Source organism: Mauremys mutica, chromosome 6 (assembly GCF_020497125.1).
Source record: "Mauremys mutica isolate MM-2020 ecotype Southern chromosome 6, ASM2049712v1, whole genome shotgun sequence".
Lineage (NCBI taxonomy): Eukaryota > Metazoa > Chordata > Testudines > Geoemydidae > Mauremys > Mauremys mutica.
Window position 1 is genome coordinate 79022548 of NC_059077.1, and position 13859 is coordinate 79036406.

A 13859-nucleotide genomic window follows, 5' to 3' on the forward strand; every position below is an offset into this window, starting at 1 on the left:
TCACTATTCAGCAGAGGCTTCCAACCCGTCGGCCTCCCTGGCCTCCCTGCTAACCCGGGGCTCTGACAACGTGCCAGTTATGAACCGAGCCCACGTTCATGCGTGGCCGTGTGGTGCGGCCCCGGCCAGGCCAGGCCAGGCCAGACCAGCCACCCGCCTGCTGTTCTGCGCTGCGCTGCACTCCGCTCCCTCACCAGTCCCGCCTCAGCCGCCAGAGGAAGCCCAGAATCTCGCTCCAGAGCGGCTGCCAACCCCCGCTCCCTCCCGCTGGCCTAGAACACGCGGCCGCCGCGGGGCGGGGCGGGGCGGGGCGGGAGGAGCGTGGTCACGGCCTGGTGACGTATCAGCTGCTCGCTCGCTCGCTCGCTCCTGTCCACGCCGGCTGACGTCAGTGTGCGCGGAAGCGGCGGTTGGCGATGGCGGCGGGGCAGCAGTGGGTGCTGGTGGAGATGGTGCAGGCCTTCTATGAGGTGAGACTCCCCCCCGCTCGGGCCGGGCCCGGCCCGGCACCCCCCGTCCCCGCCTTCCTCAGCGGGGCGAGCGCCGGGGCTGTGAGCTCAGCCCCAGGGAGCGGGGCGCTGGGTGACGGCCCCGCCTGGTGACACCAGCTCTCGGGGAGGGGTGTCGCGCTGGTGGCACTGGCGGGGGGCACCTGTGGCACCGGCGGGCCGGGGCGGGCACTGGGGGGAACCCGGTGGCATTGGTGATGCCAGCAGGAGCCGAGCACCAGGCTGCACTGGCCGCCCGAGGAGCGGGGCCGTGACTCAGGCCGGTAGGGTATGATAGAGCTGATGGTAAGCCCACTGGAGCAGGCAGCGCTGACTGTCACTTCTCACAGACCTACGTGGGGCTCAGAGAAGAACAAGGGGGATGACTTGGTGGCCTGGAGAAACTCAGGGTGTGAGGAAGTGGGATTGCTGACCTTGCAGAGGAGGGGAGGGGATCACAGTATAAAAAAATAACAAATGCAGTAGTGCCAATAGGGCAGGAGTGTCTTCCTGTGCCTTAATCCAAGTACGAGGGGATGTTTGGCCAAATTAAAAAGTGGGAAATTTGAACTGATAAAAGGACTTAGTCTTTTACATGACCTGTCATTTGACTGTGGAACTTGCTGCCACAGGCAATCATTGAGGCCAAGAATTTAAAAAAAGATTCATAAAGAGATTGAACATTTATATGACTCCTGGGAATCCTTAGTTGTCATTTTTTATTAAGTTTTGGAAGGGATATTAAACCTCATGCATCATGAACCAACTTCCAACTATTAGATACTAAGATGAGACCTAATATGGGGGATAGATTACACCTCTATCTCGATATAACACAACCCGATATAACACGGTAAACCAGCACTCGGGGGGCTGTGCACTCTGGTGGATTAAAGCAAGTTCAATATAACATGGTTTCACCTATAATGCGGTAAGATTTTTTTGGCTCCTGAGGAGCGTTATATCGAGATAGAGGTGTATTTCCTATCTGCTTATTGTGAGGTTCTTGCACCTTTCTCTGAAGCGTTTGGTACCAACCACTGTCAGAGACAGAACACTGGACTAGATGGACATTGGGTCTGGTCCTTAATAGCAGTTCCTATATTGACATATGCTATGTATTTATTTTTTTTTGAAAGTTATAGTATGGTGACATTTCTGTCTCTCAAGGTAAATCTAGTATCCAACTGTGGTGGGGCTCCACATTCACCTTGAGAATTTATGCCAGGTGCTAGTCAGCATTATGGGCCACTTCTGACTTGGAGGCAGTTTGTTCCATATTGTGATGTTATTTCTGCTGTTAAACTCTATGCTATATTTTGGTACACACTATTTTTGCCAAACTTATTTTTTGAGGCAAAATCTACCTCAAAGAGGTAAGAGAGTCAAGGCAATAAGATAAGAGACTTTAGTTTACACATTGTTACTGTTATTGAAAGACAAAGATTTATGAATTCAAACTCTGAATTTATTTTCCCTTAAGAGAGAGACTGTTGTCATTTTATGCTAATGTGGAAATGGGTAATTATTTCCAGACTGTTAGAAACAGGCATTTCTGTATTAGAAACAAGCTGATGACCTGGTTGCCACTTCATAGGTAAAGGTGTTGCTCTAATCTCTTTTATCCCACGCACAATCTAGGTGATGACCTACTTCCATGTAATGGAATCTGTTTGAGTTACCTAGCAGGTCATGCAATGAAAACTACTGCTCACAAAAGAAGCAGCAACTCTAACATTAATGGCATTTTTGGTTGGTCTCTCTCTTCCCCCCAGTTGTTGCTACATCTTGGTCATTTAACATGGTTCTTAAAGACTAGTAGATTACAAGTGGAAAGATACATTGCCAGCCATGTGCACTGTGTACAGTAACTCCTCCCTTAACATTGTAGTTATGTTCCTGAAAAATGCTACTTTAAGTGAAACAATGTTAAGCGAATCCAATTTCCCCATAAGAATTAATGTAAATAGGGTGGATTTAGGTTCCAGGGAAACTTTTTTCATCAGACAAAAGACTATATACACATACACAGTATAAGTTTTAAACAATTTAATACTGTACACAGCAATGATGATTGTGAAGCTTGGTTGAGGTGGTAAAGTCAGAGGGTGGACTGCCTTACTGATAGATGATGAACTAGCACTCAGCTGAGCCCTCAAGGCTTAACACGTTAATGTAGCCTCACACTCTACAGGGCAGCATGAATGGAGGGAGGGGAGTCAGCATGGTAGAGAGAGAGAGAGACATGCACGCACACACCCCATGTGTGTGTGAGAGAGATGAGCATTGCCCCTTTAAGTACGCAGACTCTACTCTAAGTACACTGCCTTTTTAAGTAGATCAGCAAGTTAAGACAGCAGCTGCCACCAGCAAGCTCCCTCTGTCCTGAGCCCCTGCTCTGTGGAGATGGGGTAAAGGAGCGGGGGCAGGAGGGGCCAGGGCCACCCTGACATTAACATCCCTCTCCCTCCATCCCCTGCACAGCAAGCAGGAGGCTCCTGGGAGCAGCTCCAAGGCAGAGGGCAGGAGCAGCACACGGCAGTGGAGGGAGGGACAGCTGAACTGCCTGGCAACTGATAGCCTGCTGGACGTCTGCCGCACAGGGAATTTAGGGGATCGGGGAGCTGATGGGGGTCTGCTGGTCCACCCTGGTTCCAAGCCCCCACCAGCTAGCTCCAACAGGCTGCTCTTTCTGCAAGCAGTGGACAAAGCAGGCGGCTGTCAAACGACGTTATAAGGTAGCATTGCGGAACTTTAAACGAGCATGTTATCTAATTGATCAGCAACAAAACAATGTTAACCAGGACGAGGTTAAGTGAGGAGTTACTGTAACACGTTTCATTTGTAAGGGGTTGGTTGTAAAGCTCATCCCTTTTAAGTGACATGTTCAGATCATGGGCGGCTGGTATCGTAGGCAAGGAGAGGCTGTGCCTCCCCAAATACCCAACTGTGGGCCCGCCCCCAGGCCAGCGTGCCTCCTGCAGGGACTTGGGGTGCCTGGTGCTGGGCTATGCTGCCTGCCTTGTGCTCTAGGGCTGGCCACCTACGCACCGTGGCTGGGGGCGCAGAGACCATGCTGATCGGCCGCCTGACTCCCAGCGCTAGGGGCGCGGTGACCACGTCACCCAGCTGCCTGAGCACCGGGATTGGGGGCACGGCGACCGCGCTGTCTGGCCGCCTGCAGCACCGAGGCTGTGGGCACTGAGGCTGTGGCATACTGGGTCTGGGTCCTTGCCCCCCAGCCATCCGGTGCTGGGGCCGGGGGGCTGCAGTGGAGGTGCTTTGGGCTCCTGCAGGTGAGGGGAAAGCACACAGGGTGGGGCCTTGGGCCAAGGGGCAGGGCCGGGGGTTAGCTTCGCCATCAGCTGGGTCACTGGCTGCCCATGGTCCAGATGTTTTAAAAACATCTGAGTTTAGAACTTCCCTCCAGCACCATCTCTGAAGGAAAAAAAATAGTTTAGGTAAGTTTTAACCTGATGTCATCAGAATGAGACTTGATATGACGAATTTGCAGAAGACACAGTGGCAAAAAGGATTTAAACAAATACATGCATGCAAAATATGATGAGGAGGGGAAAGCTGCAGCATGTATTAAAATCGAAGCTCGCTTCAGAGTCTCCCATTCTTACTTCAGTACAAAGTTGCTATTTTCTTGAATCTGCTGTTCTTTCAGTCAGCACTCTGTTTGTAAGTGAGCCAAAATAAGTTAGGTAATTGTTTAGGTAGTACAACCTGCCCCATGGCTAGTGGGTTTTGGGTTTCATTTGATCACTTTCAGAGCCAACTGCTAAATAGAGAAGTTGAGCAGTGAAATACAGAAGAATATCTTCAGAATGCTTCTCTTCTCAGTTCCCTGTTTACTAAGATCTTGCCTACACTACAGGGGAAATTCGATTTAAGCTACGCAATTTGAGTTACGTGAATAGTGTAACTCAAATTGGCATAGCTTAAATCTACTTACTGTGGGGTCCACACTATGCGATGTCGACGGGAGACGCTCTCCCATTGACTCCTCCTACTCTTCTCGATCTGGTGGAGTATAGGAGTCAATGGGAGAGTGATCACTAGACCCGCTAAATCAACTGCCGATGCATTGATCACCGCTCGTGGATGCCCCAGTAAGTGTAGATAAGCCTTAAGACTCACTCTAGATCCCAGCCCTGCTCCTTGTGAGTTAGATCTCTTTGTATGATAAATATCCTTTTTTTTTTAACTAGATGAACATGCAGGCATGTTTCGTTTTTAAACTTTAAATCTGATAATTCACATCAGAATATTAACCCTACTTTCTGGGATGCAGTGCTGTTTTAGTGTAACCAAATTACTGTTCTGGTTGGGTCTCTCTGTGTGTGTGCACGCACATCCACAAACAGCCCCTAAAAGGTGTGGCTTCTCCCAGAGGGGAGGCACACTGGACCAAGGAAGTAATTCTGAGAAGAAGGTCAGGGGAGGAGGTGCTTCTTGCCTGTGGGGAAAGCAAAAGTGTCAGGACTCAGCAGCACCAGGAGGGGAGCTGTCTCTGTCTCCTCTGGCATACATGTTCTGCTACTGTGATCTTGTGGCTGTATCATTCCTGGTACTCTGCCTGTTTGTGCTAACCCAAAAGAAGGAGACCATGAGGTCTCACAGCAGTACTATGATGACAAGGCCACAGGGAGTCACTATCTACACTCTCTTTTATTTCCCCCAAATGATCTAATGTTGAAATTATCTAACTGATGCCACCAAATCCTCTCCTCTGGTGATCATAGTGGAACAAGGCTTTTGTAGCCACTGGATTGTTTTATTGCTGTTTTTAAACTAGAATTTGCTCTGATCAGAATTGTACACTACAGTTACTAAATTCTGATGTCTCCGGATGCCTGTCTTCTATAGCACGTCTACCATTATTACCAGGGCCCTACCAAATTCATGGTCCATTTTGATCAATTTCACAGTCATAGGATTTTAAAAATTGTAAATTTCATGATTTCAGCTATTTAAAACTGAAATTTCACGGTGTTGTAATTATAGGGGTCCTGACCCAAAAACGAGTTGGGGGTTGCAAGGTTATTGTAGGAAGGGTTGCGGTACTGATACCCTTACTTCTGCACTGCAGCTGGGGTGCTGCCATCAGAGCTGAGCAGCTGGAGAGCAGTGGCTGCTGGCCGGAAGCCCAGCTCTGAATGCAGCAGCACAGAAGTAGGGGTGGCAATACCATACCAAACCACCCTTATTTCTGTGTTGCTCCTGGCAGGGCGCTGCCTTTAGACCTGGGTGCCTGGCCAACAGCCGCTGCTCTATGGGTGCCCAGCTCTGAAGTCAGAGCAGAAGTAAGGGTGGCAATACTGTGATTTCCCCCCTCCCCCAAATAACCCTGTGGACCCCCCCAACCCCCCCCCCCCGGAACTCCCTTTTGGGTCAGGACCTCCAATTTGAGAAACGCTGGTCTCCCCGTGAAATCTGTATAGTATAGGGTACAAGCACACGAAAGACCAGATTTCATGGTCTGTGACACGTTTTTCATGGCTGTGAATTTTGTAGGTCCCTAGTTATCATCACTGGTAGAACTGAACAGGAGTGTTGGAGGTTAAGTATGGAGCTGTAAGTCAGGAGATCTGGGGTTCGTCTCCAACTCTTCTACTAATGTGTGACCTCGGGGAAATTTGTGCCTTAGTTTTCATGTTGGTTAAATGAAAAGTGCTCTTCAAATGCCAACTTCTGTTATCACGTGAAGTGATGTGTTGCATACGTCCTTATTACCACCTTTATTGTGGTTATCGAAATATCTGTACTGATAATTGTTACTGCTTTTTTTTCTCAGTGCATCTGCATTCCAATTCCTCCATTTTTGTAGGACCCATACTAACAAAATACTAAACTGTTTTTGGGAATAGCTTCTCACAGTTATTCCTATATGGAGTGGGTAGAAGGGTGTCTGTATCAGGTTCTTGAAGAATAACTGATGTCCACTTTGTATACTGGATGCTTGTTAAAATAGAACATAAGAATGGCCATACTGGGTCATACCACAGGTCCATCTAGCCCAGTATCCTGTCTTCCAACAGTGGCCAATGCTAGGTGCTTCAGAGGGAATGAACAGAACAGGTAATCATCAAGTGATCCATCCCCTGTTGCCCATTCCCAGCTTCTGGCAAACACAGACTAGGAACACCATCCCTGCCCATCCTGGCTAATAACCATTGATCGACCTATCCTCCATGAATTTATCTAGTTCTTTTTTTGAACCTATTATAGTCTTGGCCTTCACAACATCAGCTAAAGATAGCTAAACCCATGTTCTAAAAGAGCTATCAAGGGTTGATATATTTTAGAATTAGGTTTATGTCTAGCATGAACTTGTTCCTGATGTGGGCAGGCTTTAGCCTCATGCAATTTCTATTAATTCGGCTACAGATTTAATCAAATGTAGTCTGTCTAGCGGTGAGTCTGTATAACTTTTTAAACATATATATTAATTTAATGCAGTTAAAAGTGACACTAAGCCAGTAAAGTATGCTATTCTCTTCCATACAAACTCCCTAGCCACAGCTTTGCCAGTGTAATTTAGGCTAACCTGCGGTGTACTTGCTAATCCTCTCATGCACCTTTCTAGAACTGAACCTGCCTAACATATCAACTTTGAGAGCAGCTTATTATGTCTTCCACTAACACATAGGATAAGACCATCCATGTTCACTTTAACACTCAGTAGGCAGGATCCGCAGAGCCATGAACTTTCATAAAACACTTTTATTTAATTTTTAAAAAAAAGAGGTATATATGAACAGTTCTAGTTGATGCGAGGCAGTTTTGTTTCTTTTAGAAATATAATAATGGAAAGGAAAAAAGGAAAAATACCAACTAATTAAAACTGAATCTTATATGGACTCTTTTTTTAATTTCTAGGCTCCTGCTTACCATCTTATTTTGGAAGGAATTCTAATACTGTGGATAATCAGACTGCTTTTCTCTAAAACCTATAAACTTCAAGAACGGTCTGACCTCACACCTAAGGTATATTGTAATAATATTCTTCCCAATATGCAGATTTTTTTCGTTATAGCAACAATTTATACTACTAATACATTTGTATGTTTTGACACTCGGTATGTGGTGTGATCACCTCACAAATTGAAACCACTGTGATAAGGCGATATTTCTAGTGACTCCAAAATAGAGTAAGAGATCTTTCGATATGTGTTTTGTTTTGGGCAGGAAAAATGATTGATCAGAAATAATATTACACCAGTTAGAAGAGAACTTAATTTTTAGAAAGTTACAAATCAGAAATTTGAAGGAATTGGATTAATTGTTAAATTTCTAGAGAGATGAAATTGTCATCAGCTCTAGTTTGTGAACGGATTTGTTTTAACAATGGAAACTTCAGGTAGATTTAAAAAACTATTGGAAAAATTCATGCTGAATTTTACTGTCCTGGAAAGCAATTGCTAAATAATCAGTCTGGAAATAGAATGTCAGCATAAAATACTGGCACCTAACACTTCAGATATTAGCAAGTTTAAGAGAGGATTGAGAACTGTATACATCAGTGGGGATAAAATTCTGTTAAACTTTTAAACTCATTCCTGCAAACAATTGGACTCTTGCTTAACTCTAAACACTAGTAGTCCCATTGACTCCAGCTGGGCTACACATCTAAGTTAATTATGTGTAAGTATCAGAATTAAACATCAGTACTTCATTTTCTCTTTCTTACTTCATCTGGTACTCAAAGCCATTATATTCTAAAAACTAGTGATAATGGTAGGGAGGCCCTCATGACTTCTTCTGTACTGGTATCGAAGGGTATGTCTTCACTACCGGCTGGATCGGCGGGCAGCGATCGATCCAGTGGGGATCGATTGATCGTGTCTAGCCTAGACGTGATAAATTGATCCTCAAGCATTCTCCTGTTGACTCCTGTACTCCAGCTCGGCGAGCGGTACAGGCATAGTTGACCGGGGAGTGGCAACAGTCGACTCACCGTAGTGAAGATACCGCGGAAAGTAGATCTAAGTACGTCAACTTCAGCTACATTATTCATGTAGCTGAAGTTGCATAGCTTCAATCTATCCCCTCTGCCCCCAGTGTAGACCAGGCCTAGTAGTCAATAAGGGGCTGAGAGGCCTTAGTGCAGTGGTCCCCAACCTTTTCATCTGGCGGGCGCCAGACACCGTGGCGGCGATGGAGCAACCGCCGAAATGCTGCCGAATTTCTGTGGCATTTTGGCGGCGACGCCTCTCGATGACGCTGCTTGCTGCCGACAAGCGACGTCATCGAGAGGCGTCGCCGCCAAAATGCCGCTGAAATTCGGCGGCATTTTGGCAGATGCTCCACCGCTGGCCAGGACGCAGGCGCATTTAGATGCGCCCGCGGGCACCGCATTGGGGACCCCTGCCTTAGTGAATCTGCTTAGGCTAGAAGTGTTGCCACCAATAGGTTATTGTATTGAGGGTCATGGGTTGCTGAGATTTTTAACCAATATAATTTTAAATATTCACCTTCTGTCCACCAGTATGACACTGCCTTTACTCTTCAGGCATCATCTCCCAGGTCTGCTTATGTGATGTGTTATAATGGTGAATATGGATATTGCTGGACAATGCTGCACAGCAATAAACTGTATTGAAAGTTTGATAGAGAACATGCTAGGCTAGCAGCATTGACACTAGCTAAATACTTGATGAAACTTTATGAGAATTCTTAAAACCTTGCAGACTGCTTAAGAAATAGGGGGTGGGGGAAAAGAAATCTAATGCATGTGCTATAATTACATTCATGAGCACACTAGCTTTTAATCTCAGTATTAGCCAAGCACACATTCTAACATGATTGTAGCTATTTCTAAATATTAAACAAATATTTAGACTTAATCTTGTTGCACACATTTATGTCATTTTATTTCCTTTCAAATATAGGGCCATTGGGCATAGTTCCAATAAGAAATACAACATGTAAAAGATTAAATGTTTTATCTAAACGTTTTCTTAAAACAATTTTAAGAAAATCTCTTCTGAAACACAGGGCCATTTATATTTTGATACAGAAGGTCTTGTCCTCTTCAAATATGAAATGGTATTCTATAAAAAGTTAAAGTTCAAAAACAAAATCGTTCATCATCTAAATAAAAGGAAAATATTGAAACTACAACAAAATAAACTTATAATTGTGTACACTTCCCTTTCCAATTTCTAATCTTTTTTGTCATTTAGACTTTGAAATTTTTTCTTTAAATGTAAGTATGAGTTTTCTGCATCAGAATCTTCAAACAAAAATTGGAAGTTACAGAAAGAATGGATTTTCTTAAATAGTAATCCTGTAATAAGTATCAATAAGTAGATTGTTTTTTAAATAGTCCGTTAGCCTTACAGTTTATATTGACATTTAATTACAATATTGATGCAAAAGAAAAAAGCTTTATGAAAGCTTTTGGATTTTCACATTTGTGACTAGGTCTGGTTTTCTTTGTCTTTTTGCAAGGATGGGATTTTATTATACCTGGAAAATAACTCTTAGGAAATGTTACTCTTCAAGTGTTAAGGGAGGTGTCACATTTTAGAGCTCATGGCCCTAGTGGCTACTGACATTTTAAGCATTGTTGTGTATCTGGGCTAGACAGTGTGGTACTTAAAATGCCAGCAGCCCTCTGGAGCCTTTTTTGCACTGGTGCTAAGAACAATAATATGATATATTAGCAGTTAATTTCCCATATCTGGTGTATGGGGATGGTTCATTGCAAGAGAACTACTTAAATTATAAAACCAAAGAGTGGAGATTGTCAGTTCTAGTCTCAGTATCTAAAAATTTAGTTTAGTCTTTTAAAATAAGTTATAAGTAGTTGTTGTACCAGTATAATAAAAACCAGCAGGATCTTATTAAGAGGGATAAGGCAAAGATGCCACATTTATTGTAAATACCATAATAAAACAAAAGACAATGTTTTCCTACTTGTTTCCATTACTACTTATTCCTTATACACACACACACACACACATTCATCCACACAATCATTCATTCAGGTTCTGTATAGATGTTATAGTTACCAGCCTAGATGTTGCTCATGCCAAGTTACTGGCCAGGTACCTTGGTCATGAGGATGGAGCCGAGTCTGTGTCAGATGCATCTGATGCTCCTGGAGGTTGGTATCAGAACCATAGGGTATGGCTACACTGGCGATTTGCAGCGCTGGAAAGCCTCCACCAGCGCTGCAATTAGTAAGTGGCCACACCTGCAGGGCACTTCCAGCGCTGCAACTCCCTGGCTGCAGCGCTGGCCGTACACCTCACTCAGCATGGGGAATAAGGATTCCAGCGCTGGTGCTGCAGCGCTGGTCATCAAGTGTGGCCACACACCAGCGCTGTGATTGGCCTCCAGGGAATAAGGTGTATCCCAGAATGCTTTTATAAATTACTCTCTTTGTTTTGTTATGCAGCCTTTCTTTGTTTTGTTGTGAACGAGCTCCGATCGGAGCTCCGTTCTGTACCTGGCTGTAAACAATCAAATGAGAGGCAGGCAGGGAGGGAGAGTGAATGAAACAGAACGGAGCCGTTTGAACTGCTTATCTAAAAAAACAAACACTGATCACAGCAAACAGGAGCTATCTATACCTGGCTGTGAACGATCAAATGAGAGGCAGGCAGGAAGAGTGAATGAAACAGAACGGAGCCGATCGCTCCGTTGAACTGCTTATCTAAAAAAACAAACACTGATCACAGCAAACAGGCAGGCTGTTTGCAATTAGAGTTAAGACTAAGGGCTCATGAACATTTTGTGATTTTTCCAATCCAGGAAGCTAACACTCAGTGTTGGCTCCAAAAATCCACTCTCTCTATCTTCCCCGCTCCCTGTCACAGTACACCACCCTCCACCCCCCTCTTTTGAAAAGCACGTTGGTGCACTTGAATGCTGGGATAGCTGCCCATAATGCAGCACTCCCAACAGCGCTGCAAATGCTCCAAATGTGGCCACACACCAGCGCTGGTAGCTGTGAGTGTGGCCACACACCAGCGCTGCTCCTACACAGCTGGATGACCAGCGCTGCAAACTACCAGCGCTGCAAACCGTAAGTGTAGCCATACCCATAGACTCAAAGTCCTCAGTCTTTAGAGTCCAGTTTTATAGGGATTTTTCCCTATGTTAGTTCATAGGAGTTGCCTCATTCTGCTGTTGCTAAATCAATCAGCAGATGGCTGGCTCCATTCTGTCAGATGCTTGTTTTTCCTTCCTTTGAGGTGTGGTGGGTCATTTGGTTGATCCCACTTGACACCTTCTTCAGCCAACACTGAATTCTTCAGACTGGTAACTCCCTAACCATTCAGTCACATACATTCTCTATCTTAATCACATCTATGTCACTGTTTCTTTACTTTTTGGGGTGTTACCAATTTATGTGAGACTCCCTGTCTTTTAACAATCAAAGATAAAGTGAGATGAAAACTTACAGAGGGTGGGGGTCTCTATTTATACACTATAACAGCTACTGTTTTGGCTTACTTAGAGTTAATTAATGTTTAACAAGTTTTATACAAAGTATTTCTTTGAGCAGGCTTCACACAGACACAGCTGGTGGCTTGCAGGTTAGAATCACAAATTTACTTTTAACATAAACCTTTAGTTATGAGGCATCAATTAACAATAAGTCATTTTTCATATAAACCATGTCTAATATAAACCTTCTTTAATATCCCTACATAGTTTCCAACTTTACATCCCTTTAATAGCTAATGCTTATATCATAGCCCTACTTAGTGTCATTGTGGTTCAGGGGTTAGAGAGTATAGGAGTAGGTGGAATGAAGGGTATGTCTACACTATCGGCCAGATCGGCAGGTAGTGATCGATCTTTCGGGGATCGATGTATCGCGTCTAGATGAGACGCGATACATCGATCCCTGAACGCGCTCCCCGTCGACTCTGGAACTCCATCAGGGCGAGAGGCGGAAGCGGAGTCGATGGGGGAGCGGCAGCCATCAATCACGCGCTGCGAGGACGCGAAGTAAGTTAATCTAAGTCGATCTAAGATACGTTGACTTCAGCTACGCTATTCTCGTAGCTGAAGTTGCATATCTTAGATCGATTCCCTCCCCCACCCCCTAGTGTAGACTAGGGCTAAGGAACTCCTGAAGTCTAATGCTGGTTCTGACTCTAAAAAAGAACAGGAGTACTTGTGGCACCTTAGAGACTAACAGATTTATTTGAGCATAAGCTTTCTTGGGCTTCTGACTCTGATTCACTGTGTGTCCTTGTGCAAGTGACATAACCTCCGTTACTCCATCTGAAAAATGGACAGGAACACTTGCCTACATTGCATGTGTTGTGAGGATTAGTAGTTATGACAGTCTATGCTATGTGATGTTACCCAATGTGCAGATTGTGATAATTTGATTAGTAATTGTAGTTTCTGTTGTGTCACTTCACTTAACACTCTAATGCAAGAACTGTTTGTTTAAATAGTGCTATAGAATCGTTGAGGACAGGAAGTGAGGAATGCTGTATCCAATATTAAATTAGAGGGTGATTTTGCTAGTTGGTAATCAGGAAGAAATTGCCTTAGTTAAAATTTTGACCAGGATGCTGAGTCAACCCCTTTTTCTTTTACAAAACATGCCATGAGATCTTTAATGAACAGATCCAGCCAGGATCTCTCATTTCAAAGTCAACCCAAGTAGTGCAGAGCCCCTCTGTATAGTCTACAGGGGTAATAGTTCAACATTGATTTGGAAGGGTGCCACATGTTGATATAGGTCTTTTGGCTAGAACTATACCCATCTGCTTACCATACCATAATCTGCTATAATGGAAATCATATTTGAAAGATACTAAATGTTGGGTATTTTGACTTATGATCCTTTCAGGAAAAGGAAGAATTGATTGAAGAGTGGCAACCAGAACCTCTTGTTCCTCCTGTATCAAAAGATCATCCAGCTCTCAACTACAGTGTTGTTTCAGGGTAAATTTAGCACAAAATATTCTTGTGTTCAACTTCAATATAAACCTCTTTTCAAATTTCTCTGTTTTTAAACATATGAGGATTTTAATGTTCCTGGAATACCTTTGTGAGTGAGTTGCATGTTAGGATTACAGGACTGGGTTTGTCACTGATGCTAAAGCCTCCTATCAAAGTTTGTTATATCTTTGTTGAAACAGAATTAATTTCTGAGGAGATACAATAGTATAGAGAATCTAATTATCTTTTTAATCACTTACAGTAAAGTATTAGGTAATTGGGCTTCATCTTGGTATCTTATTCAGGATCCTTTTCTGTTTGATGACTAATAACCAAAATGAAGCAAGTTTTGTAAAGGTATAGGCCTAAATCTCCAAAAGCGACTAGTAATTTTGGGGTTTCCAACTGGAGGGACCTGATTTTTGAGAAGATTGGCACTTTCTT

The 13859-nt window shown here is 44.2% G+C and overlaps 1 protein-coding gene across 2 annotated transcripts in view; it reads left to right on the forward strand.

Annotated features, from left to right (window-relative positions):
* Positions 1 to 366: 366 nt before the first annotated feature.
* The window catches only part of SPTLC1 (serine palmitoyltransferase long chain base subunit 1), a 51010-nt gene continuing 37517 nt past the window's right edge, over positions 367 to 13859 (forward strand). Inside the window, exons 1-3 of one of the 2 annotated variants that reach the window (XM_045021501.1) lie at positions 367 to 470; positions 7377 to 7484; positions 13324 to 13418. In XM_045021501.1, coding sequence (XP_044877436.1) covers positions 417 to 470; positions 7377 to 7484; positions 13324 to 13418 — 257 coding nt within the window. In that variant the 5' untranslated portion in view covers positions 367 to 416. Of the gene's footprint in view, positions 471 to 716; positions 795 to 7376; positions 7485 to 13323; positions 13419 to 13859 lie in introns of those variants that run through there. The other variant, XM_045021502.1, reaches the window with a different exon arrangement.